Raw genomic sequence first — 23,711 nt, 5'->3', positions numbered from 1 at the left:
CTCCTGCCGCAGGTGGATCCGCTGGTGGACGCTGAGGTGGTAGCGCCGCTTGAAGGTCTTCTGGCAGATGCCGCACTGGTAGGGCCGGCCCCCGGTGTGGGACCAGTGGTGCCGGACGAAGTCCGAGGCCCAGGTGAAGCTGCGGTTGCAGCAGGGGCAGAGGATGCGGTGGCGCTTGGTGTGGCGGCGCTGGTGCAGGAGCAGGAAGCTCTGGCTGGAGAAGTGCTCCATGCAGTCGCTGCAGGTGTACATGATTTTGCCAGGCGACAGTGGGCACCTGCTGGGGCTGGCCTTCCCCCAGACGGTCTCGCAGGCGGTGGCGTGGGGCTGGGAGGCCGGGCAGGGTGCCCGGCTGGGGCATTCCTCTCCCTCCAGGGGCTGGCAGAAGCCCTTCAGTGCCCACGCGCGGAGGTGGTGTCGGATCTTCTTCTTGGCCATGAAGGTGCGGCCACAGTGGGGGCAGGCGTAGGGCACATCGTTGCTGTGGCTCCGCTGGTGGATGAGGAGGTTGATCTTCAGCAGGAAGTTCTTCCTGCACACCAGGCAGGAGTAAGATTTCTCCCGGGAGGAGCCGCGCTGGAAGGTGGCCGTTCGGCCTTCCGCTGGCTCTCCCAGGATCCTGCTGCTGGGATCTGCCAGAACCATAGCTCCATAAACATCTGGCACCTCCTTGCCTGCTGCTTCAGGAACATCTGTTGCCAGAGCTGGGTTGCCATTCCCTGCATCTTTCACCTTCTCTTCCTCTTCCAGAGCCTTCGAGGGTGTTTCAGGCACTGCTGGCTTCCTTTCAGTCACCTCCTCAGGAGGTACCTCCATGGGAATCCCCTCCTTGGCATCTGCTGGAATGTTTCAGAACCCAAAGGTCACTCTCCCCATGGATTTGAGGACAAGGCACAAAGGGCTTTTCTTCCAGCCCCTCCCCAGCCAGCAGCCAGCACAAATCCCAGCTCGAGGGGAAGAAATTGTTCCTCGTGTCCAACCTAAACCTCCCCTGGGGCAGCCTGAGGCCATTTCCTCTTGCCCTGTCACTTGTTCCTTGGGAGAAGAGCCCAACCCCCACCTGGCTCCAACTTCCTTTCAGGGAGTTGCAGAGAGCCAGAAGGTCTCCCTTCATCCTCCTTTTGTCCAGGCTCAATCCCAGGTCCCTCAGCTGCTCCTCACCAGACCTGTCTTCCAGACCCTTTGTTGCACTTCTCTGGACCTGCTCCAGCTCCTCAATGTCCTTCTTGGAGTAAAAGGCCAAAAACTGACCCCAGGAATCAAGGTGTGGCCTCAGCAGTGCCCAGTCCAGGGACACAATCCCTGTCCTGCTCCTGCTGGCCACACCACTGCTGATCCAGACCTGGTTGCTGGTGGACTTCTTGGTAACTTGGGCACACCCTGACTCATCTTCACCCATGCTGACCAACCCCTCCAGGTCTTTATTCACTGGCAACTCTGTTGAATGCCCCAGGCCCAGAGTGAGCCCCATGCAAACCCTCTGCTGCTCCTTGGGCAGGCCAAGAGCTCCTTTGAGCTGCTGGCTCCACCAAGGAGAAGGGAAGGGCTCTGTCCCAGTACCTGCTGCAGGAGGAGGTGATGGAGCCCAGTTCAGACTCACTGCTTCATGACATTGTGTGGTGAGAGGGCAGGAAGGGGATAGAGTTGGCTGGCTGAGATCTACAGGGACAGCAGTGGCTTCAGGTGGGACATGTGCTGCGAAGGCAAGAGAAGGGATGGTGAGGCTGGGTGAGGTACAGCCCAGGCTCCCTCATACCCACTGGCTTTGCCAGCCACTTACATGCACTGCAGATCACTGCCACCACAGGGCTGTTCCTGTCCTCTAGGTGCTGAGACTTCTCACACAGTGCCACCACAGGGCTGTTCCTGTCCTCTAGGTGCTGAGACTTCTCACACTGTGCCACCACAAGGCTGTTCCTGTCCTCTAGGTGCTGAGACTTCTCACACTGTGCCACCACAAGGCTGTTCCTGTCCTCTAGGTGCTGAGACTTCTCCTCACACACTGCCACCAAGGGACTATTCCTTTCCTCTAGATGCAGAGAGTTCTCCTTGCAAGACTCCTTTATCTTCATCTCCATCAGACCACCACCGCTCACACAGCTCAGGCACTCTGGCTCTGGGAAGGAGAATCACAAAATCACATAAAATCCCAGCATGGTAGGGGTTGGAAGGGACCTCTGGAGATCATCCAAGCCAACACTCCCTGCTAAAGCAGGGCACCCACAGCAGCTTGCCCAGGAGCACAGTGCCCAGGGGGGGCTGGAATCTCTCCGCACAAGGAGACTCCACAACCTCTCTGGGCAGCCTGGGACAGGCCTCCAGCACCCTCACCCCAAAGAATTTTCTCCTCCTGTTCAGATGGAACCTCCTGGGTTCCAGTTTGTGCCCTCTGCCCCTTGTGCTGTCCCTGGGCATCACTGAGCAGAGTCTGGCCCCAGCCTCTTGCCCCCCATGCTCCCTTTAGCTCTTGCTGAGCATTGCTCAGCTCCCCTCTGGGGCTGCTCTTCTGCAGGCTCTCAGCCCCAGGACTCTCAGCCTTTGCTCCTCACAGAGCTGCTCCAGGCCCCTCAGCAGCTTCCCAGCCTCCACTGGACTCTCTCCAGCAGTTCCCTGTCTCTCTTGAACTGGGGAGCCCAGAACTGGTCTCAGTCCTCCAGCTGTGGCCTCAGTAGGACAGAGCAGAGGAGGAGAAGAACCTCCCTTGACCTGCTGCCCACACTCTTCTCCATGCCCCCCCAGGAGACCATTGCCCTTCTCAGCCATAAGGGCACGTTGCTGGCTCATGGGCAATTTGTTGTCCCCCAGCATCCTCAGGTCCTTCTCTGTGGAGCTGCTTCCCATCAGTTCACTTCCTCACCTGTTCTGGTGCAGGAAGGAGCTGTTTCTCCCCAGGGACAGGAGAAGGGCTGGGAGCTCAGTGGTGATCCCCTTTCCAGGCCCTCAGAGCAGCTCTGCAGCACACAGCAGCTGCTGAGTCAGGGGAAGACCCCAGGCTGCTGGAGTGTCTCAGTGTCCTCCTTCCTCCAGCACAGACCATCCAGAGCTACCTCGCAGCTGAGGGCAGGGCCCACATTTCCCCTATGAACGAGCCAGGATCCTGGTACAAGGTTTCACCTACCTACAGCTGGTGCTGGGGACACATCTTCTGTCTTTCGGTTTGACTCCACCAGCATGCTTAGCTCTTCTCCTTCCATCTGAGCTATGAGGTCAGGCTTGGAGAGGTCACAGTCTGTTCAGGAGCAAGGCAGACATCAGAGGTAAGGGGTGACAGCATCACTGTGGATGCACCAGCAGCATGTCCACATAACCAGGCCTGGCCCAAAACAACCTCAGCTCCAACTCAGGGCAGTGCCAGCACACAGGGAGTTAGGGACAGGGATCAGCACCAGCAGCCAGCACTGCTTGGGGACAGCCTGCAAAGCACCCCCTGGCACATCTGAGGGCCCCCAGCACCAACAGACAGACATCATGGAATCCCACACTGGGTTGGGTTGAAGAGACCTTTAAAGCTCATCCACTCCAAGCCCCTGCAGCCAGCAGGGACATCTGCAACCAGAGCAGGTTGCTCAGAGCCCCAAACAACCTGACCTGCAGTTGGTGCCAGGGATGGGACAGCTCCCACCTCTCTGGGCAACCTGGGACAGGCTCTCACCACCCTCAGTGTCAAACATTTCTTCCTTCTTTCCAATCTGAATCTGTCTTAGTTCAAACCATCAGCCCTTGTCCTGTCACAGCAGGCCCTGCTCAAATGTCTGTCCCCAGATTTCTGATCAGACCTTGAAGCACTGAAGGCCACCAGAAGGTCTCCCTGGAGCCTTCTCTTCTCCAGGCTGCCCAAGCCCAAGTCTCTCAGCCTGGCCTCACAGCAGAGGGCTTCCAGCCCTGCCAGCACTGCTGTGACCTCCTCTGGCCCTGCTCCAAGAGGTCCCTGTCTGTGCTGTGCTGAGGACTCCAGCACTGCAGGTGGGGGTCTCATCAGGACAGAGGTAGTGTCAGAGAAACTCTTAGGATGGAGCAGGCTTTTAACAACAAATCCAGCTGGACCTTTTGGAAGGCTCCATTGCAGCTGCCAGCGCCATGTGTCTGTCTGACAACCCAGCCTTAAGCCCCCAGAATGCTGCCCCATGAGATCTCCCTCCCTGCCCTGAGGGAGCACAACCAGCCTTGCTCCCCACAGCAGAACAAACAATGGGAAGAGAAGATCTGGAGGAGATGGAAGACGGAATTTCTGTGTTGAGAGCTCAGGGAGCTCAGCCTACCTGTCCTCCACAAGGAGAAGACTTACTACCCACTCCTGCATGTCACTGCCAACCTCTGAGAGCTGCCAGAGGGGACAGGGAACGGAGCAAATCATTTGAGGGTTGGAGAATTTCCGGGAAAGGCAAAGAGGCAGAGAAGTAACCCTGGGAGAGCTGCCCTGGGCAGCATCAGTGGCTGCCACACTGGTGGAACGGAGCCTACACAGAGACATCAGCATCTCGTAGTTGTCCTCCATGACGGTGCGGTACAAATCCCTCTGCTCATCGTCCAGCTCGGCCCACTCCTGCCTGCTGAAGTGTACTGCCACGTCCTCGAAAGTCATCGGCACCTAGGAGCACAGGGCTGGGACTAGAGGAGGGAGCAGGAGGCACTCCCAGCCCTGCAAGCAGCCCTACTACGTTCACGAAAAAGCCACCTCTGGCAACCCTCAGGCAAGCTCCCAGCCACTCCACGCCCCGCTAAGCAACGTCAGGCTCCCTCTCAGCCCCCTTGCCGACCCAGTAGTCCTTAGGTGGTCCCACGGGCTCACTCCTAGACCCACAAGGGGCCCACAATTGACCCCCACCGCAGGTCCACTTCCAGCCCTTATCACCCCCCTAAGTGGCTCCACGGCTCACTACGGCCCGCAGACACCCCTCAGCCCCCCACAATAGCCCCCAGAAGCCACGAGTCAGGCTCTTTTCCAGCCCCACCAGCCCCCCAAGTGACTTCACGGCTTCTCACCAGCCTTCAGCCCCACAATGATCCCAGAAGTCACTCCCCCGGCCCACCTCCAGCCCCCATCTCCCCCTAACAACCCCCTACGGCTCACTACCAGCCCTAAGCCACCCCTCAGCCCCACAACGGCCCCACAACCGCCCCTTGCATGCCCGCTACAAGAGATGCTCAAGTTCCCTCTGCTCCGCTGGGTACCGCGGGTATCCGCTGCTCCCAGGGGTGTCCGTTCCGCAGCGCCGCCTCCGCCCGCTCCAGCCGCTGCTCCAGCTCCTGCAGGCGACCCCGCAGCTCCGCCATGGCCCCGCCGCGGCCGCGGGGGTCGGGCAGGGCTTGGGGCAGTCCAGCCCCGCGGACCTCCTGCCCCACCAGCCTCCGGCACCGACACCACCCCGCGCCCGCCGCGCCGCGCGGCGCCCTCTGCCAGACGGGAGGACCGCGCCGCATACCTGCCCGTGTCGGTAACTGGGGGGGGGGTCTGCGTTACCCCACGATGGGCTCCGCGCGCTGGCCGCCCCCCTGTAACGGCGCTGGGGAGGCACTGGGTGGTCTCCTCCCATAGCTGGCTGCTTCTCTCCAGCTCCCCGTTTAAATCGGACACCTGCTGGGGACTGACCGCCGTCAGGCACTGCCGGCGCCGCCGCCAGGGGGCGCAGTGGCGAGCGGCGGAGGAAGCGACGCCCCCTGGCGGCGCGATAAGGCCTACATCACTCGGTAAGGCTCCGGTGCTCGATAAGGCTCAGGTAGGTTACTGCGAGAGTGGACGCAGAGGGGAAGGATCCGACTCGGTGACCACGTAAGGGAAGCAAAAAAAGGGCCCTGTGCGCTGGGGCTTCACGTGCAAGGAAGAACCGGGCCCGGTGTGCTGTGCCCCTGGAGGGGGAAGGGAGGACCGGGCCCGGTGTGCTGCGGCCCCGGGGCGAGTGAGAAGGCCGAGCCCGGTGTCCCGCGGCTGGACCTGACCCAGTTCCCTCTTTACCCGCCCCCAGCAACGAGCAGCCCCGGAGGACGCCCGGTGGACCCCGTGCTGTAGCAAAAGACCCAGTAGCAAGCTCAGCTCCGGGCACAGAGAGGAGCGGGAATGGAGTCCCTGCACCCCCGGAGCTTCTGCTTCCCCGAGGCTCTCCCGGACGCCCCGGGCAAAGCCCCGTGTCCAGGTGGCGCCAGCATCTCGCTGTGGACGGTGGTGGCGGCCGTGCAGGCGGTGGAACGGAGCGTGGACGCCCACACCTCGAGGCTGCTCAGCCTGGAGCACCGGGCGGTGACCGCCGAGAAGAAGTACTTGGACTGCGAGAAAACGGTGGTGGATTTTGGGAACCAGTTGGAGAGCAAACTGGCCGTGCTGGGCACCCTGATCCAGGAGTATGGGCAGCTCCAGCGGCGCCTGGAGAACGTGGAGAACCTCCTCAAGAACAGGAACTTCTGGATCCTCCGCCTGCCACCTGGGAGTGAGGTGTCCAAGGTAACAAATGGCTCTTTAAGAGCTTAGGGTTGGGAGGCGCAATCACCCACCTCAAGGAGCTCCAACACCCCCTTCAAGGAGCTTTTTGTGTCACAAGGTCACCCCAAGGCAGGACTTTTTCCTCCTTGCAGTCCTTGATGCACAACAGCGGCGATAGACACGAAGATGTTTCCCAAGGATTTTGTCAGCTCCAGGTTCTGAATCTGTGTCACTTTTGCAGTTGCAGGCCCTGGTGGAGAGCAAGGTCACATCCTTATCCCCTGAGGAGTGGGAGAGTCTGGAGAGCTGGCAGAGGGAGCTGTACACCAATGTGGTCAGAGGGAAGAACGAAGCTCTCATCTCCCTGGGTAGGTGTCCCTGGGTCCATCAGGCATCAGCACTTCCACATCAGCAGCTCTGTTCTGGGAACTTTTTACTCTGAGAAGCAGATTTAGAATCATGGAATGCCTTGAGTGGGAAGGGACCTTTAAAGCTCATCCAGTCCAAGCCCCTGCAGCCAGCAGGGACATCTGCAACCAGAGCAGGTTGCTCAGAGCCCCAAACAACCTGACCTGCAATGGTGCCAGGGATGGGACAGCTCCCACCTCTCTGGGCAACCTGAGACAGGCTCTCACCACCCTCAGTGTCAAACATTTCTTCCTTCTTTCCAATCTGAATCTGTCTTAGTTCAAACCATCAGCCCTTGTCCTGTTACAGCAGGCCCTGCTCAAATGTCTGTCCCCAGATTTCTGATCAGCCCTTGAAGCACTGCAAGGCCACCAGAAGGTCTCCCTGGAGCCTTCTCTTCTCCAGGCTGCCCAAGCCCAAGTCTCTCAGCCTGACCTCACAGCAGAGGGCTTCCAGCCCTGCCAGCATTGCTGTGGCCTCCTCTGGCCCTGCTCCAACAGGTCCCTGTCTGTGTTGAGAACTCTGGAGCTGGACACGTGAGAAACCTGGAGAAGCTGGTGCCTGTTGCTGTGAGCCCAGGTGATTTCCAGACCCCATGGTGCCTGGGACCAGCACAGCCTCTTGACCCACAGGGTGTGCCCATGGTTGGCTTGCCAGAGGTGGAAGCTGCCATTTCCCAGTTGCCAAACTGTGTTAGAATCACAGAATCATTTTAGTCAGAAGAGAGCTTTAAGGTCTTGGAGTCCAACCCTTAACCCGGCACTGCCAGGGCACCACTAAACCATGGCCCTCAGCACCACATCTCCACAGCTTTGAATCCCCTCCAGGGATGGGGACTCCACCACTGCCCTGGGCAGCCTGGGCCAAGCCTTGGCAGCCCTTTTTTAGAAGAAATTGTTCCTCATGTCCAACAAAACCTCCCCTGGGGCAATTTGAGGCCATTTCCTCTTGTCCTATCACTTGTTCCTTGTGTTGTGGCTGCCAGAGCTGTCCTCAGGAGCACAGATGAGTCTCTTCTTCCCCTTGGACATGGTGGGTGTTTTGATGCAGCACAGAAACTTTAACATTTCTGTTCCTCAACAGATGATGCAATCTCCAAACCTGACCTTCTGGCCCGGCTTCAGAGGGTAGAAGCTCCCTGCAACGGGGCTGAGGCAGCTTTGAGAGAGGCTCTGGCAGACTCAAGTGCAGGCAAGAGATGTATCACTCTTTGGGGTGAGGGTGCTGGAGCCCTATACCAGGCTGCCCAGAGAGGTTGTGTAGTCTCCTGTAGAAAGATTCCAAACCCCTCTGGGCATTGTGATCCTGGGCAAGCTGCTGTGGGTGTCCTTTCTTCTGTGGCAGGGTGGGGCTGGATGATTTCCAGAGGTCTCTTCCAACTCCAGCATGCTGGGATTCAGGGATTCTGCTAAGATAACCACTAAAGAGTTTTCCTCTTTGCCTCAGCAGCCCACAGCTTCCCAGAGCTGAGCTTTGTGGGTGGTGTGAAGCAGGAGGCCGAGCCATGTGTGGAGGAGCGAGAAGCCATGGAGGTTGTGGAGCTCACGGAGCTCAATGTGGGTGAGTTCTGAGAATCCCACAGTGCCCTGTGCAGCTGGAGGTGCTGGAAGCCCACAGCGTTCTTGCTGTGGGACACTGTGTGCCAAGACATGGGATCTGAGGAGGGCCAGTTGTGTCCCTCGTGGCCACCATTGGTGTCATGGTTTTAGAAGTGGATGCTTTTGTGCCACCAACCCTGATGGCACCACAGCAGACCACCGCCTGGGTTTTCCAGGTACAGGATTTTCCCCCTGGACTGGGTACTGATGAGGCCACACCTCAAATCCTGGGGTCAGTTTTGGGCCACTCACTCCAAGAAGGATGTTGAGGAGCTGGAGCAGGTCCAGAGAAGGGCAACAGAGCTGGGGAAGGGCCTGGAGAACAGGGCTGGGAAGGAGCAACTGAGGGACCTGAGGCTGTTAAGCTTGGAGAAGAGGAGGCTGAGAGGAGACCTTCTGGCTCTCTGCAACGTCCTGAAAGGAGGCTGGAGCCAGCTGGGGGTTGGTCTCTTCTCCCAAGGGATAAACTAAACTTCCCCTGGGGCACAATTTCTTGCACTTAAGGGTTGTTAGGGCCTCCCCCAGGCTGCCCAGGGCAATGGTGCAGTCCCCATCCCTGTAGGGGTTCCAAAGCCATGGAGATGTGGTGCTGAGGGCCATGGTTTGGCGGTGCCCTGGAAGTGCTGGGTTCATGGTTGGACTCCATGAGCTTAAAGGGCTCTTCCATGGCCCCAGCACAGCCACGAATCTCAGTGCATAGAAGGCAGGTGTCTGGAGATGACTTTGGAAGCTGCTGATCTCTGCTCTCTGGGAAAGGCAAACACTTCCCTCTGCCCTCTGCCTGCCAGAGCCGACTCCAAGGGAAGTGTCCCAGTGTTTCTGGGCTGTGTTGTCCCTCTTGCTCCTGCAGCTGGCTGCTGCTGTGTGACACAGCCTCCTGCCATGCTCCCTACTGCAGGCAGATGGTGGGGGAGGGGGGGTGATGGCAGAGGCCTCCTGTATCACCAGACTGAATGTTGCTTTTGTTGCTCTCTGCAGTTCCAGTAGAGGAGGTGGTAACGTTCAAAGTGGAGCAGCAGGACGCTGAGGAATGCCCCCAGAGCTCCCAGCACCCCCCGGCTCCATCCGGAGAATCACAGGAGATGCTTTTCCAGGTTCCCAGTGGGGCACTGCCCTTTGATCATCAGAACAGCTCTCCTGTGGAGCAGGGAAACCAGAACATGAGCAGGCTGCTCTCAGCCTCACCAGGGGAAGAGGACCTCACTGACAGCAATGCTGGCATCTTCTGCAGGCAGAAGTGTCCCAGCAAGAGGCCTCACTCGTGTACAGCAGGTGGGAAGGGCTTCTCTCTGAGCAAGATTTGGGTGGCTCACCAGGAGAGCCACAGCACACAGTGGGGCAGTGAGCATGCTGGAGATGAGGACTGCTTCCAGCAGCAGCACCCACTGACCTGTGAGGAAGGCAGGACCCACATGGAGAATGGGGCCCTGCTGCAAGATATGATCCACGTGGATGGTGAGACCCACATGGAGAGCAGGGCTGTCATGGAGGGCAGGAGCTGCATGGAAGGCAGGACCCACACAGGAGACAGGACCCACACAGGAGACAGGACTCACACATCCATGGAGAGGTTCAGGCAGACCCAGAATGCAAAAACCCACAGCAGTGTCCCGGCCCTGGACATGCCCAGCAACCTCAGGTGTGTGAAAAGTGTCACCAGCAGCATCAGCTGCAAGGCAGGGCGGAGGCTTCCCCGACCGGGGAGGACCTACAAGTGTGACAAGTGCCAGGAGTGCTTCTCCGAGAAGAAAACGCTCATGGTGCACCAGCGCGTGCACTCGGGCCGCAGGGGAGGGGTCCTTTGGTGCCTGTACTGTGGGAAGACCTTCAGCCACCCCTCCAACCTGATCAGGCATCAACGCATCCACACCGGGGAGAGGCCCTACCAGTGCCCCAAGTGCCCAAAGCGCTTCACCCAGAAGCAGCACCTCCTGCAGCATGAGAAGATCCACCTGCGCCAGAGGAGCTGCCTGGCCATGCAGGGCATGAGGCAGGCAGTGCTGCACGACTTCTAGGCGGCCCTGCAGCCGTGGCAGGAAGGAGGAGATGGTCTATGGGAGGCCCAGAAGAGAAGAATTAGGATTGTTCTTGGAACCACTGCCCATCTCTTTGGCCACAGAACCTCATATTGCCATCAGAACCTCATAACCTGCCCAGAAACCTCTCCAGAATAAAAGTGGTTTGGGCCTCTCTGAGTTTTGAGTCAAGTTGTCTGAACTGGTTCCAGTGAAGTTGGGTTGGTTTTGAAGTTCTTATTTACCTGGAGTTTTCTTGTCTGCTCCCCTTGACCAGGTTCTGCTGTTCAGCTTTGTGGATGAGTTTGAGGTGCACAGAAGGCTCCAGGTCACTAGACACAGGTACAGGGCGAGGCCTCACTGGCACATGTCCCCTGTACCAAGGAGGAACAGACAGTTGGTTCCCAGATCTCCTCACATTGCCACAGCCCAGATGGTGTTTCCTACAGGAAGCTAGAGCTGGAAAGGATAGTTCGGTTCATAAAATCCTGAAATCTATCAGACTGGAGAAGAGACCAACATCCATCTGGCTCCAACTTCCTTTCAGGGAGTTGCAGAGAGCCAAAAGGGTCTCCCCTCAGCCTCCTTTTCTCCACGTTTAACAACCCCAGGTTTCACAGCTGCTCCTCACCAGACCTGTCCTCCAGACCCTTTATTGCACTTCTCTGGGCCTGCTCCAGCCCCTTAATGTCGTTCTTGGAGTGAGAGACACAAAACTGATTCCAGGATTTGAGCTGTGGCTCAGTCCTGGGAGACAATCCCTGCCCTGCTCCTGCTGGCCACACTGCTGCTGATCCAGGCCAGGATGCTGGTGGCCTTCTTGGTCATTTGGGCACACCCTGGCTCATCTCCAGCCACTGTCATTGACACCCCCAGGTCTTTTTGCACATTCAATTTCCATCCACTCTGTCCCCACCTTGGAGTGTGATGTCACCCAAATTCCTTGTCACACTTCTACAAGACTCCTGGGTGGGGAGAGGCCTGCTGGTCCTCCCAGGCTGAAGTGGATTTTGGGGTGACTTTCTGCTGACCTCCTCTACATTAATTGTTCTTCTCTTTGTATTTCATTCTTGCCTTCATCCTCCTGGCAGCTTGGAGTCTGGTTGGTTTTTGTTCCTGGGCATCAGCTTTCATCATATCCCAAATCATTAAGGAAAACATTCCCAGTGTTTAGCAGATTGTCCAAAACCATGGTGCAATTCCAGCTGTTTCCTGATTTCAACCTCCTTCTTGTTTTCTTCATCACTAATTGGGCTTTAGAAACCCCTCTGTTGCTTCCAGGTCCCAAAGTGCCTGTCAAGGGGAGGGTAACAGGTGGCTGGCTCATCCCCATGGCAACAGAAATGTTCCTCTGGCTGCTGTGGGAGATGGTTTAGGCTGGAAACTCCTTTGGCCAAAGAGAGAGATCTCTTTCCAGGCCTGTTGTCAGCAAAGCATAGGTCAGGAACTCTCCTGTGCGGGTTTCACAGCTGTTGAAGTGAATTTGATTCTTGCCCACAGCAGATGGGGAGAATCTCTTTGCACCCGCCCTGTGGGAGCTCACAGAACCACACATGCTGAAGCATCTTCAGCCAGGGCTGTTCTTGGTACCCCAGCTGCTACCTTTTCTCATCCTCATGCTAGAGGTCTTTGATTTCCCAGCTCTTGAGTGAGTCTGCTGGTGGTGAGCTCCTCTCCATGCAGGTATCCATGGCCAGATCAGGAATGTGTGAGGACAAAGGGGTTCATGTTCTGTCACTTTTTGTTTGGTAACTACAAAGTGGTGAACAGTGACTGGTTCTGCTTTGCTGTGCTGAAGGAGAGTCCCTTGGCAGTTGGCATTTGATATCCGGAAGAGTTTGGGTCTTGTCCAACAAGCAGGTAAATTAATCAGCTCTCCAGTAGAGTCCTGCTGACTCCAGTTAGACTGTGAGCCCATGAAGCAGGGAACTGCTTTCTCTCCTATACCAGGCCAGTTAAACTGGCAGCAGTAGGTTCCTGAGTTTTAGTGGCGTTCAACTGGAATGGATTCAAGCTATGAAGTTCCAAGCGTTCCTTTTTCAATCATTTTATCCACTGGTAAATGGCTGTTGGGTAGCACTGGGCTATACTAGTGGAGAGATTTGAACTGGAAAAAAATAGCGGAGTGGGGTTTAACTAGTTCTCCTTTCATATTGTGGTGGAACCTGAGCAGCAGAATCATTTTCTGTGAGAACCTGAGCTCCAAACTTGGGCTCAAATGGTAGAAGTGTCTCAAAGCAGGATGTAAAGCAGCTCATGGTCCAGCTGGTGCCCTGCAGGCAAATCACTTCCATCCTCAAAGCTCTGGGGAACTGAGTCCTCCTGGCTCTGAGGGGATCTCTGAGACCCCATACTTCTGAGGAGATGCTGAGCCCTCCTGGCTTCGAGAGGATCCCTGGTCCCCCATGGCTCTGAGGGAATCCTGATCTCTGAGAGTATCCTGATCCCTCATGGTTCTGAGGTGATCCCTGACCCTCCCAAGCTCTGAGGAGACCCCAAGGCCTGATCTGAGATGATCCTCGATCCATCCCAGCTCTCACAGGATCTTTGACCCCGCCCTGGCTCTGCAACGATCGCCGATCGCCGCCTTGACTCCGGGGCGATCCTCGCTCCCTCCTGGCCCCGCCCCACCTCCAGGGGGCGCCGCAGTGCGTGTCGCGGGGCTGCGGCAGGGGGCGCTGCGGGACTGGAGCGCGGCGGGGCCGGGCTGGGGCTGGGGCTGGGCCGGGACTGGGTCGGTGTCAGCGACGGCGGGGCCAGGTTCGGCGGGATCGGTTTGGATCGCTGGGCCGGGATCGGCGGCCATGGCCGGTCCCCGTGTCGGGCAGGAGGAGGCGGTGGCGGCGCGGCTGCTCCGGTTGGAAGCCCGGTTGGCGCGGGCGGAGCGGCAGCTGCGGGCCGCGCTGGCTCTGCGGGGCCGGCTCCAAGCACTGGAGAGACGGCTGGAGAACGGCGGCGGCGGCGGCGGGGCGGCCCCGCGGGTTGCGGCGAGGCGCGGCCCCGGGCGGGAGGCAGCACGGCCCCGGGCCGCGCGGGGCCCGGTGAGCCTGGAGGACGTGTGGGTGCAGTTCGGGCAGCGTGAGTGGCGGGCACTGCGCGGCTGGCAGCGAGCCCTCAACCGGGCCGTGCTCCGCAGCAACTCCCGACCGCTCTTGCCCCCGGGTAAGGGTCTGGCGAGGCGGGCAAGTGGCTCGGGCGGGAGGTGGGCAGCAAGATGGTACCCGATGTATCCCCCCCACCCCTACCCTGCCAGCACCCCCGGCTGCCTCTCACTTACCTTCTGCTCCTTGCAGAGCCTGGCATCCGCAGACGCGATGCCCGGTCAGGGTGGGAAGATGAGAACCAGCCCTGCGAGGATGGGAATGGGAGAGGTGACCCTGTGGAGAGTAGCAGCGGTGAGTGGTGTCAGGACAGGCAGACCGTCGGGACATGGATGGCCAAAAGCCCACCAGCCAGGCTCTTCTGGGGGCATCAGCACCTCTCCAGGGTGCTCACGGTGTTGAATGGTGTCCTCCAAAGGTGCTTGTTGGCATCTCATCCCTGCCAGTCTTAATGGTTTTAAACACAAAGAGAGATTTAGGCTGGAGAGAAGGAAGGAATATTTGCCACTGAAGGTGCTGAGACTCTGGCCCAGGTTGCCCAGAGAGGTGGGAGCTGCCCAATCCCTGGCATCATTCCAGGTCAGGTTGTCTGGGGCTCTGAGCAACCTACTCTAGCTGCAGATGTCCCTGCTGGCTGCAGAGAGGTGGTGAAGGACCCTTCCAACTCAAACCATTCCACGATTCCACCTGAACACTCCATCAAACCACTTCTCTTCCTTTCTGGTCGCTGAGCCGCCTGCTGTGGCACGAGTCAGCCCTGCTGTCCCCTACCAGTTGGGCCATAGCTGCCAGGCCAGGCAAAGGAGGTGACGTTTGGTTTCCCAGTCTGGAGGCTGGCTGCAAGAGGAATTTCTTTTCTGTGGTTGGAGTGTCCTTGGTCTTACACATGAATTGTTCCTCCTGATGGCATGATGGAGGTATAAAGCTCATGAATCCATCTGCTTTTCCTTATTTTTCACCTTTTTTGGCTAAGTTTCATCCCTAATTCTCACTGGTGTGTTTCTGCTGAGTTACAAGGGACACGTGTCTCACTGAGGGTGACTGAAAAGGGCATGGCAAACTCCAGCAGGAGAATTCAGGTGGCACTCTGCTTCCCAGGGACCTTGTAGAACATCTTCTCCTTTGCTGATGGACACCACAACAGTGGTCTTTACACTTGCCTAACCATTTGGGTGTGTTTCTGAGACTCAGGCATCTGCTGAGGGGTTTATGCCAGATGCTTCAGGTCTGTTTAAGAGACCGTGGTGAGAGAGAAGTGGAATTGAGGTGAGGATTTCTCCAGAACCCAGCAGCAGTGCCTGGGATGGGTTGAGAACTGGAATTGGTTTGGTGTGTGCAATTAACCCAGCGTTGGTTCCTATTAACAGGGGACAGCAGAATCCATATTAAGCAAGAGGAAGAGCTGTGTGCTGCAGATCAGCAGGAGGAGGAAGAGGCTGGAGAAGCTGATGAAGAGCCCTGCCCGGGTGAGTAACCACATACCTCAGAGCCAGAAGGAAACAGAGGATTGAATTCCAAGAGGTGGTTGTTGTGTTTTGTTTTGTTTTTTTTTTTTTTTCCCACCTCCTCTCCTCTATTCCAAGTCTTTTATGAAAAGCTCACAGCTTTGGAACAACTCTCTGCCAGCCCTGATAGGTAAGGGCTGGTGGTGCCTCCTTCCCTTCTCGCAGCCATTTTGGAGCATGCTGAGGCTGTGGCTGATTCCATCAAGCAATATGGAATAGGAAATGGTTTGTTCTCTCTTAAATTCCTTCCTTTGCTTCCTTCAGGTTGATAACTTGAAGCTGATGAGATATTTAGTGCAGAAGGAGACACTTACCACTTTTTGGGGCCCATGGGTTAATTTGGAGGAGGCAAAAAGTGAGTTCTGTGGTTGGTGCCATGTGATAGGGTGGAAGCAAGACTCTGCCAGCTTTTTCTGGCTCCAGGGGAATCAGAATGACTGTGGCAGCTCCTCAGCTCCACATTCCCTGCAGACATCTCTTGCAGGGCTGCAGCACCTCTCCTTCATATCCCTGAATCCTAGCATGGTGGGGTTGGAAGGGCCCACCAACCTCCAGTCCAACCCCTCTGCTAAAGCAGGGCACCCATAGCAGCTTACCCTCTGGAAGACCATTTGCCTTCTTGGCCACAAGGGCATATTGCTGGGTCATGGGGAACTTGCTGTCCCCCAGCACTCCCAGGTCCTTCACAGAGCTGCTTCCCATTTGGCCACCCCCTCACCTGTACTGCAGGAGGTTGTTACTCCCCAGGGGCAGGACCCCACACTTGTCCTTGTTGAACTTCTTGAGAATCCAGAGGCTTCAGGTTGCATTTTCCTCCTCTCATCTCCTTTCTGGATTTTCTGGCAAGCACACTGACTGCTGATGGTGTGTGAGGAGGCTGCACAGCCCAGGGACCTGTTTGGTGCCTTCTCTCTTGGTGGCACCTCTGTGTGTGACAACTAAACTGTTCTCCTTTGTGCCTGGCTGTCCTCCCTCTTCACACAGAGCAGCAGCTCTGCCTGTGTGCTCCACTGTGATTTTCCTTGGCTTCCAGTGTCTGTAGAATTGGGTTTTTCAGACCTTTCATTTAGGTTTCACTAAGAACCTGGGTTTATGGCACTTCGGCTTGGGGGAGAACAAACCCCAGAACACAAGTAGGCTTCACCCTTGTGAGATCCTAAGCTTAGGACATCAGGAGACACTTGCTGTGCATCTTCTCTTCCAGCAGAGCAAACATTTTATGAGCCTGAGGCTTCAGGTCAGACCAAACAAGGCAAAGAGACCTCTGCTGAGGAGGGCGAGGGCCTCCCCAGGGACCCTGAGGCAGGTGAGGATGCCCTGGCATAAGTTCCTGCTGTGGGAATGATCCCTTTTGGTGTGGTGTTTTGCAGCACTTTCTTTATCCTTGTGCACTCCCCAGTCTTCCATCTTTTGCCTCTCTCGTCTGTGTCAAATTCTTCTCCCCAGCAGCATTCCAAACTTACCCAACCCACGTTTTGTCATGGATTAAACAAGAGGAGGAGCTGCGGTGCCCTGAACCACAAGGGCAGGAGAGGGAAGAAACCCCTGCAAATGCAAGTGCAGGTTAGTGGTGGGTTTCAACAGACATTTATGGGGCACTAAATTTAATGTGGAGTCTTTTGTGATGCTGTATTAAATGTCACAACCTTAAAACTGAAGCCATGGAGGAACTAGAACAAACCTCAGTCTGCTAGCTAAGAGTTGGTCACCAAAATGTCAGCTTCTGCCAGCTGAAGGGGCTCCTAAAATTGTCTGAGGTGCTGCTTTCAGTTGTGCTTGAGCTTTATGGATCAGATTTGGGATTCCAGCTGACTTTGGTTGTGTCTAAACCTTGTACCAGTGAAGATGAAGCCCTGTTGCTTTCTCCAAGCAGGGGAAGTGTCCTGCAGGACCAAAGAGAAGGCAGCTTTAAAGCAAAGCACTTTTAGGATGTGCTGTGTGGAGGTCTTGATGTGCTGACACTCACTTAGAGGAGGTTTAATGACCATGCAGAGCAGCATTGTGCTTGAGGTGGAATTAATAGAAGGAGATTTATAGAATTATCTTTGGTTGGAAAAGATCTTGAAGTTCATCTTTGAGTCAAGGCTTCTTCTCTGGGAGTGCAAATTTGCATGGGGGTGTTAATTAAATACAATCTCCTTGGCCACACCCTGGGGCTGCTTGTACAGCACTCGAGTGGGTAACTGAGGAGGGGGTGCAGAAGAATCTTTTGGCTGGGAATCAGTTGGCAGTCTGGAATTCCTTCCCTTGGAGTTACTGAAACATTCCTGGCATGTCATGAAGTTACTGTAGAGGAGATCAAGGGATGAACTCAGTGTGCATGGGAATGCTGACAGGGAAGGATTTGGCCATCCAGACCATTGCCATGATGTAAGGCTGGATTAGCTCCACCTCACTCCTTCCCCAGGAAGACCTCTTGCAGCTGCTCTGGCGGAGTTCACGGGGTGGGCTTCTCAGCTCACTCCTCTGTTCCTGACTGTCCAGCCTGTACTCAGGCACAGCCTGGAGTTTCTGGGGCAAGAGTACATGCTTAGGCAGTTACTGCAGAGCAACCTTTTCCATCCAGGCTTTAGCATGGCCTGTGGGAACATGTTTGTGTGCTGATGCGAGAGAAAAAAGAGCTCAGGAGGTTTATGCAGCACAGATAACTTTGGACTGAATGTGCTGCCCAGGGAGGTGGTGGAGTTGCCATCACTGGAGATGTTCAAGAGGAGACTGGATGAGGCACTTAGTGCCATGGTCGAGTTGATTGCTTAGGGCTGGGTGATCGGTTGGACTGGATGAGCTTGGAGGTCTCTTCCAACCTGGCTGATTCTGTGATTGTATGATTCTATGACTGGGCTGGTTGGTGCTGCTGAGAGACCTCGTGGTCCTTCCTGATGGGAGCAGGCTGCACAGGGCTGTGCTGGAGTCCTCATCCCTGGAGGGTTTTCAAACCTGTGGAGATGTGGTGCTGAGGGCTATGGTTTTGTGGTGTCCTGGCAGTGCTGGGTTCAGGATTGGACTTGATAATCTGAAAGGTCTCTTCCAACCCAAACCATTCTGTGATGCTCTGTGGAGTCTTTCTGCAGCTCCCACAGGTTGGAAGGGTCACAGATCCTGAGGGGACAGAAAAAAAACAGGCAGTGTTGGAGAGCTGGGCTGAAAAGCACGGGTGTAAATCATCAGGAAGCACTGGGGATTTGTCACAGAAAACAGGAATTCCAGAAAGAGGGAATTTGCAGGTCAGCAGAATGGTTTGGGTGGGAAGGGATCTTTAAAGCCCATCCAGTCCAACCCTCTGCAGTCAGCAGGGACAGCTGCAACCAGAGCAGGTTGCTCAGAGCCCCAGCCAACCTGACCTGCAATGGTGCCAGGGATGGGGCAGCTCCCAGCTCTCTGGGCAGCCTGGGACAGGCTCTCACCACCCTGAGCATAAGAAATGTCTTCCTAGAGCTATGCCAACATAGCTCAGGTGACAGGTCCCCTTTGAGGTGGGGTTGGAAGCCCAGGCTGTGGACACAACTGTTCAAGCAGAAGGGGACACCCACACTGAGCTGAGCTGGCCCCAGTGCCTCAGCTTGGACCTTCTCCAGATCCTCACTAGAGTGTCCAGGGAGCAGCTGAGCACATTGAGGTGAGACAGCATCTGCTCAGTCAGGGAGCTGAGACCTCACATTTCAGACACATGAATCAAAACATTGTGTGAGGGAATTTTTGTGTAGATTAGGACAAAAAAATATAGATTACAAAGAGATTACTGGAGAGAGTCCAGTGGAGGCTGGGATGCTGCAGAGGGGCCTGGAGCAGCTCTGTGAGGAGCAAAGGCTGAGAGCCCTGGGGCTGAGAGCCTGCAGAAGAGCAGCCCCAGAGGGGAGCTGAGCAATGCTCAGCAAGAGATGAAGAGACCATGGGGGGCAAGAGGCTGGGGCTCTGGGGCAAGTGGCTTAGGGACAGCACAAGGGGCAGAGAGCACAAACTGGAACCCAGGAGGTTCCATCTGAACAGGAGGAGAAAGTTCTTTGGGGTGAGGGTGCTGGAGGCCTGTCCCAGGCTGCCCAGAGAGGTTGTGGAGTCTCCTTGTGTGGAGAGATTCCAAACTCCCCCTGGGCATTGTGCTCCTGGGCAAGCTGCTGTGGGTGCCCTGCTTTAGCAGGGGTTGGACTGGGTGATCTCCAGAGGTCCTTTCCAACACCTACCATGCTGGGATTTGGGGATCTATTTTCATGAAGGTTTTCTTTCAGTGGAACACTGCTGCTTGTTCCCTTCTCAGTACTACAATCTCCTATTGCATTTATTTTGCCTGTTAGTGTGACCTGGCTGTAGGCTCTGAGGAATCTTCTTGAGGAGCTTCCTTAATTGATTCTGAAATCTCTGTTTCAGTGCATGATGAAAACACCAAGGCAGACCCTCCAGCTGATTGCTTTCAAAGCACACCCTGTGACTCAGAGCTGCCAACAAGACCTGGAGAGAAGTTTTCCAAGGATCCTAGCCCTGGAGGGACATGGGATGGTCAGTGGAATTCAGAAATGATGGAAACCACCACCACTGGGAACAGCCTTGGGGGAGACATTCGGTATGACCAAGGGTTTGCTGAGCACTTGGATTTCTTTAGCACTCAGGAAAACAGCATTGGGAAGAGACCCTGCACGTACAGCAGAGGTGAGAGGAGCTCCAGCCAGCAGGAACATCTCCAGCCTCCCATGGGAGCCCGAGAAGGGGAGACATTCCCAGGCCCCACATGTGAGAAGAGTCTCAGTGAAAGGGTTTTCCACCTGCTGCACCCCCAGCCCTACACTTTGGGGGAGAAGGACGTGGGGCTGGGGGCTGCAACTGCCTCTTGTGAGGGGCTGCAGCCGGTGTGTGGCCAAACCCCTGTGGACAGAGCCAGGCTTGGGGCCCACGATGGCCTGAGTGCAGAAGAGCAGCCATCTGTAGAAGGAGAGGAGAACTTCCCAGTGGAAAACTCCTTGGCCAGCCCCTGCTGGGATCACCCCCCAGACAAACCGGAGGGGTGCCCGCGGTGCCGGCAGCCCCGGGGCAGCCCAGCGAGCCAGCAGCAGGGCCAGGGCAGGGGCAAGTCTTACATCTGCAGTGACTGTGGGAAAAGCTTCGTTTGCCACTCGTGGCTCGTCAGGCACCAGATGACCCACACGGACGAGAGGCCCTACAAGTGCTCCGAATGTGACAAAAGCTACAGGAGGAAGGATTACCTCCTGAACCACCAGCGGCGCCACTCGGGGGAGGGCCTCTTCCAGTGCCCGCTCTGCAGGAAGAGGTTTGTGCTCAGGAGGAGCTTCATGAAGCACCAGGAGAGCCACGTGCAGGAAACACACCTGACCCTGGCTGGTTGGCCCTGCACAGACATCAGGGGGTCTGTGATGCACTCCATATAGAAACACTCACCCAGGTGGGGGGCTTGCAGCCCCCTTGGCCCTCACCTTTGCTGGGCTGGAAGCAGGTTTGTGGCAGGATCCCCCAGCTCTGAGGTGGACCGTGAGTGAGAGGAGGGAGGCTGCCCAACAGCCATCCTGAGCCCCTTCCCAAGTAAAGGGAGAAGACTGAGGAGGTTATTTTCCACTGCAGAGCTGTTTGGTGGCTCTCACCAGTGCCTAGAGCTGTTGGGGACGTGGTGGAAGTGTGGAGGAAAGTCTGTGGCACTCAGTAATGAATCCATGTGGGAAGGAAATCATCTGCACATGGAACAAGCTGTAATGCTTCAAGCTGGAGAAGACCTGAAATGTTGTCCCTGTGCTGCTGAGAGTTCATGGACAGGGCTAAAAACCAAGTGTTGGAGCCACTAATTAGAATCATAGAATCATAGAATCAGTCAGGGTTAGAAGGGACCACAAGGCTCAGCCAGTTCCAACCCCCGTGCCATGGGCAGGGACACCTCACATTACATCAGGCTGGCCAGAGCCTCATCCAGCCTGGCCTTAAAACACCTCCAGGGATGGGACCTCAACCATCTCCCTGGACAACCCATTCCAGGCTCTTACCACTCTCATGGGGGAGAACTTCTTCCTCACTTCCAGCCTGAATCTCCCCACTTCCAGCTTTATTCCATTCCCCCCCAGTCCTGTCACTCCCTGATAGCCTAAAAAGTCCCTCCCCAGCTTTCCTGTAGCCCCCTTCAGATACTGGAAGGCCACAAGAAGGTCACCTCAGAGCCTTCTCTTCTCCAGGCTGAACAGCCCCAACTCTTTCGGTCTGTCCTCATAGGAGAGGTGCTCCAGCCCTCTGATCATCCTGGTGGCCCTTCTCTGGACACCTTCCAGCATGTCCCGATCCCTCTTGTAATAGAGGCTCTAGAACTGGACGCAGTACTCCAGGTGGGGTCTCACCAGAGCTGAGTAGAGGGGGAGAATCACCTCCCTTGACCTGCTGGCCACACTTTTCCTGATGCAGCCCAGGATCTGGTTGGCTTTCTGGGCTGCAAGTGCACATTGACAGCTCATGTTGAGCTTCTCATCCCCCAGCACCCCCAAGTCCCTCTTCTCAGGGCTGCTCTCCAGCCAGTCCCTGCCCAGCCTGGATTTGTGCTTGGGATTGCCTCGACCCAGCTGCAGGACCCTGCACTTGGTCTTGTTGAACGTCATGAGGTTGGCTTGTGCTCACCTCCCCAGCCTGTCCAGGTCCCTCTGGATGGATCCCTTCCCTCCAGCCTGTCTGCTGCACCACACAGCTTGGTGTCATCAGCAAACTTGCTGAGGGTGCACTCAATGCCTCTGTCCATGACACCGACAAAGATATTGAACAAGACTGGTCCCAGGACTGATCCCTGAGGGACTCCACTTGTCCCTGGCCTCCACTGGGACATGGAGCCATTGACAGCCACTCTTTGGGTGGAGCCATCAAGCCAGTTCTTTATCCATCTTGTGCTCCACCCATCAAACCCATGTGTCACCAGTTTGGAGACCAGGCTGTGGTGTGGGACAGTGTGGAAGGCTTTGCTCAGGTCCAGGTCGATGACATCAGTTGCTCTCCCCTTATCTATTAATGTTGTCACCTGGTCATAGAAGGCCACCAGGTTTGTCAGGCAGGATTTGCCCTTGGTAAACCCATGCTGACTGTACCCAATCACCTCTTCACTATTCTTCTGTCTCAGTAGTGCCTCCAGGAGAATTTGCTCCATGATCTCACCGGGCACAGAGGTGAGACTGCCTGGCCTGTAGTCCCCTGGTTCTTCCTTATCCTTTTTGAAAATGGGAGTTATGTTTCCTCTTTTCCAGTCAGTGGTGACTTCCCCAGACTGCCAGGACTTTTGGAACATAATAGAGAGGGGTTTAGCAACCTCATCTGCCAGTTCTGTCAGTACCCTTGGGTGTATCCTGTCGGGTCCCATGGACTTGAACACTTTCAGGTTCTTCAGGTGGCCATGAACCTGAGCTTCACTTATGATGGGCAGTTCTTCCTCCTGGTCCCTGCCATTATCTTCCATGACTCCAGGAATGTGGCTGGAGGCCCTTGTCCATTCACAAGTAAAATGTTGTCAGGAAACCCCCTCTGGGTGTGAAATACTTCCAGAAAGGAAATATTGAGCCTGTGGCTGTTTGAGAAAAGCTTCTTCGGGAAGAGGGGAAGCAGAGCCTGAGAGGCAGCCTGTGGGGCTCTTGGGCTGCCAAACCCTGAGGAAGGATCCCTGAAGTCTGGGGTTGTAAGATGAGCCTGGAATGTGGTTTTCATTTTGCATAGCCTTAAAAGTTGTGTTGCACTTAACTTTACTGCCTTGTTCCAGACCTCCTGCGTCGGTTCAGTGTTCCCAATCCTGTGAAATCAGAATGGTTTGAGTGCTTGTTAAATGTTACCTGTCAGAAAACTGTGGTTTTGCTCAGATTCAGTGTCCCTGAACGCTGCTGAGAGCCTGACATGTCGTGACACTGCAAGAAGATGATTCATTTAGTAATAAAAGAGTTTGGACAGAGCATCTGTCACCTTGTGGATGGCATTGAGCCTCGTGGAAAGCAAACACAGAAGCAGCAGCCACTGGCTGTGTCTCAGGCAAGAGCCATTTCGGCTCCTTCGCTGTCAGACAGTTGTGACAAATGTGGTTAGGCAGCCTTTTCCTCTGGGTGTTTCTGCTTAAGTTTTCTTCAGATGTTTTTTTTTCTGTTGTTGTTGGCTTTTTTGGCTGTTTTGTTTTTAAATTAAAATCGTTGGAGAAGTGCAGTGGGCTATTTGAGAGGGAGAAGATGAGCCAGGTTGAAGCAAGAGGAGAAACTCCAGGTCTGCACCTCCCAGACACCCTTTTTTCCACGGCAAATCTTGGCTGTGAAAATACCGGACAGTGAACAGAATCAGAGACCTGCTGCAGCACCTCAGTGAGTGGGAAGAGCTGGGTTCTCCTCAGCCTGGGCCAGGGCTCGGCCCCCGGGTCAGATCCCCTCCAGGCAAGGGGAGCCTGGCGGTGACTGCACAGCCGGGCCGGGGTGCTTTGTGGCAGCGGATGTCCCTTCTCGAGTCCCTGCTCAGGTTCCCGGGAGGCCCTTCCCGCCGCGGTTGCTCCACGAGAAAGCTCTGGGCGCACGCTTTCGCACTGGCCCCGGCCTTGCTGCAGCCCCGCCCCGCTCCACCGTTGCTATGACAACGAGAAGGCGCGGGCCCGTATTCCCCACCTCCTCGTGGCGTCACACTCGCCTCCTCCAATCAAGCGCCCTGGTCTATCGTTCGCTGACCAATGGAAATCAACC

General features: G+C 56.1%; 1 protein-coding gene across 1 annotated transcript; it reads left to right on the top strand.

Moving 5' to 3' along the window:
* The first annotated feature begins 6,055 nt into the window (after positions 1-6,055).
* Positions 6,056-20,417, top strand: LOC128973592 (zinc finger protein 212-like). Its single transcript, XM_054389934.1, has 8 exons — positions 6,056-6,436; positions 6,675-6,783; positions 7,907-8,014; positions 8,270-8,383; positions 14,905-15,003; positions 16,247-16,348; positions 16,489-16,605; positions 19,405-20,417. The coding sequence occupies exons 1-8, from the start codon at positions 6,056-6,058 to the stop codon at positions 20,415-20,417; spliced, it is 2,043 nt and encodes a 680-aa protein (XP_054245909.1).
* Positions 20,418-23,711: the final 3,294 nt, after the last annotated feature.

This window comes from Indicator indicator, chromosome 20, assembly GCF_027791375.1.
Source record: "Indicator indicator isolate 239-I01 chromosome 20, UM_Iind_1.1, whole genome shotgun sequence".
NCBI classification, from domain to species: domain Eukaryota; kingdom Metazoa; phylum Chordata; class Aves; order Piciformes; family Indicatoridae; genus Indicator; species Indicator indicator.
The sequence above is the reverse complement of the archived record's forward strand: the minus strand, read 5'-3'. Positions and strand labels throughout refer to the sequence as shown.

Excerpts from the sequence above, each read along its gene's own strand:
- LOC128973592 (XM_054389934.1), top strand. The coding sequence starts at position 6,056 with ATGGAGTCCCTGCACCCCCGGAGCTTCTGCTTCCCCGAGGCTCTCCCG. Across the intron at positions 6,437-6,674 it reads CTGGGAGTGAGGTGTCCAAG|AGCAAGGTCACATCCTTATC; the intron begins GTAACAAATGGC and ends GCCCTGGTGGAG. Across the intron at positions 8,015-8,269 it reads TCTGGCAGACTCAAGTGCAG|CAGCCCACAGCTTCCCAGAG; the intron begins GCAAGAGATGTA and ends TCTTTGCCTCAG.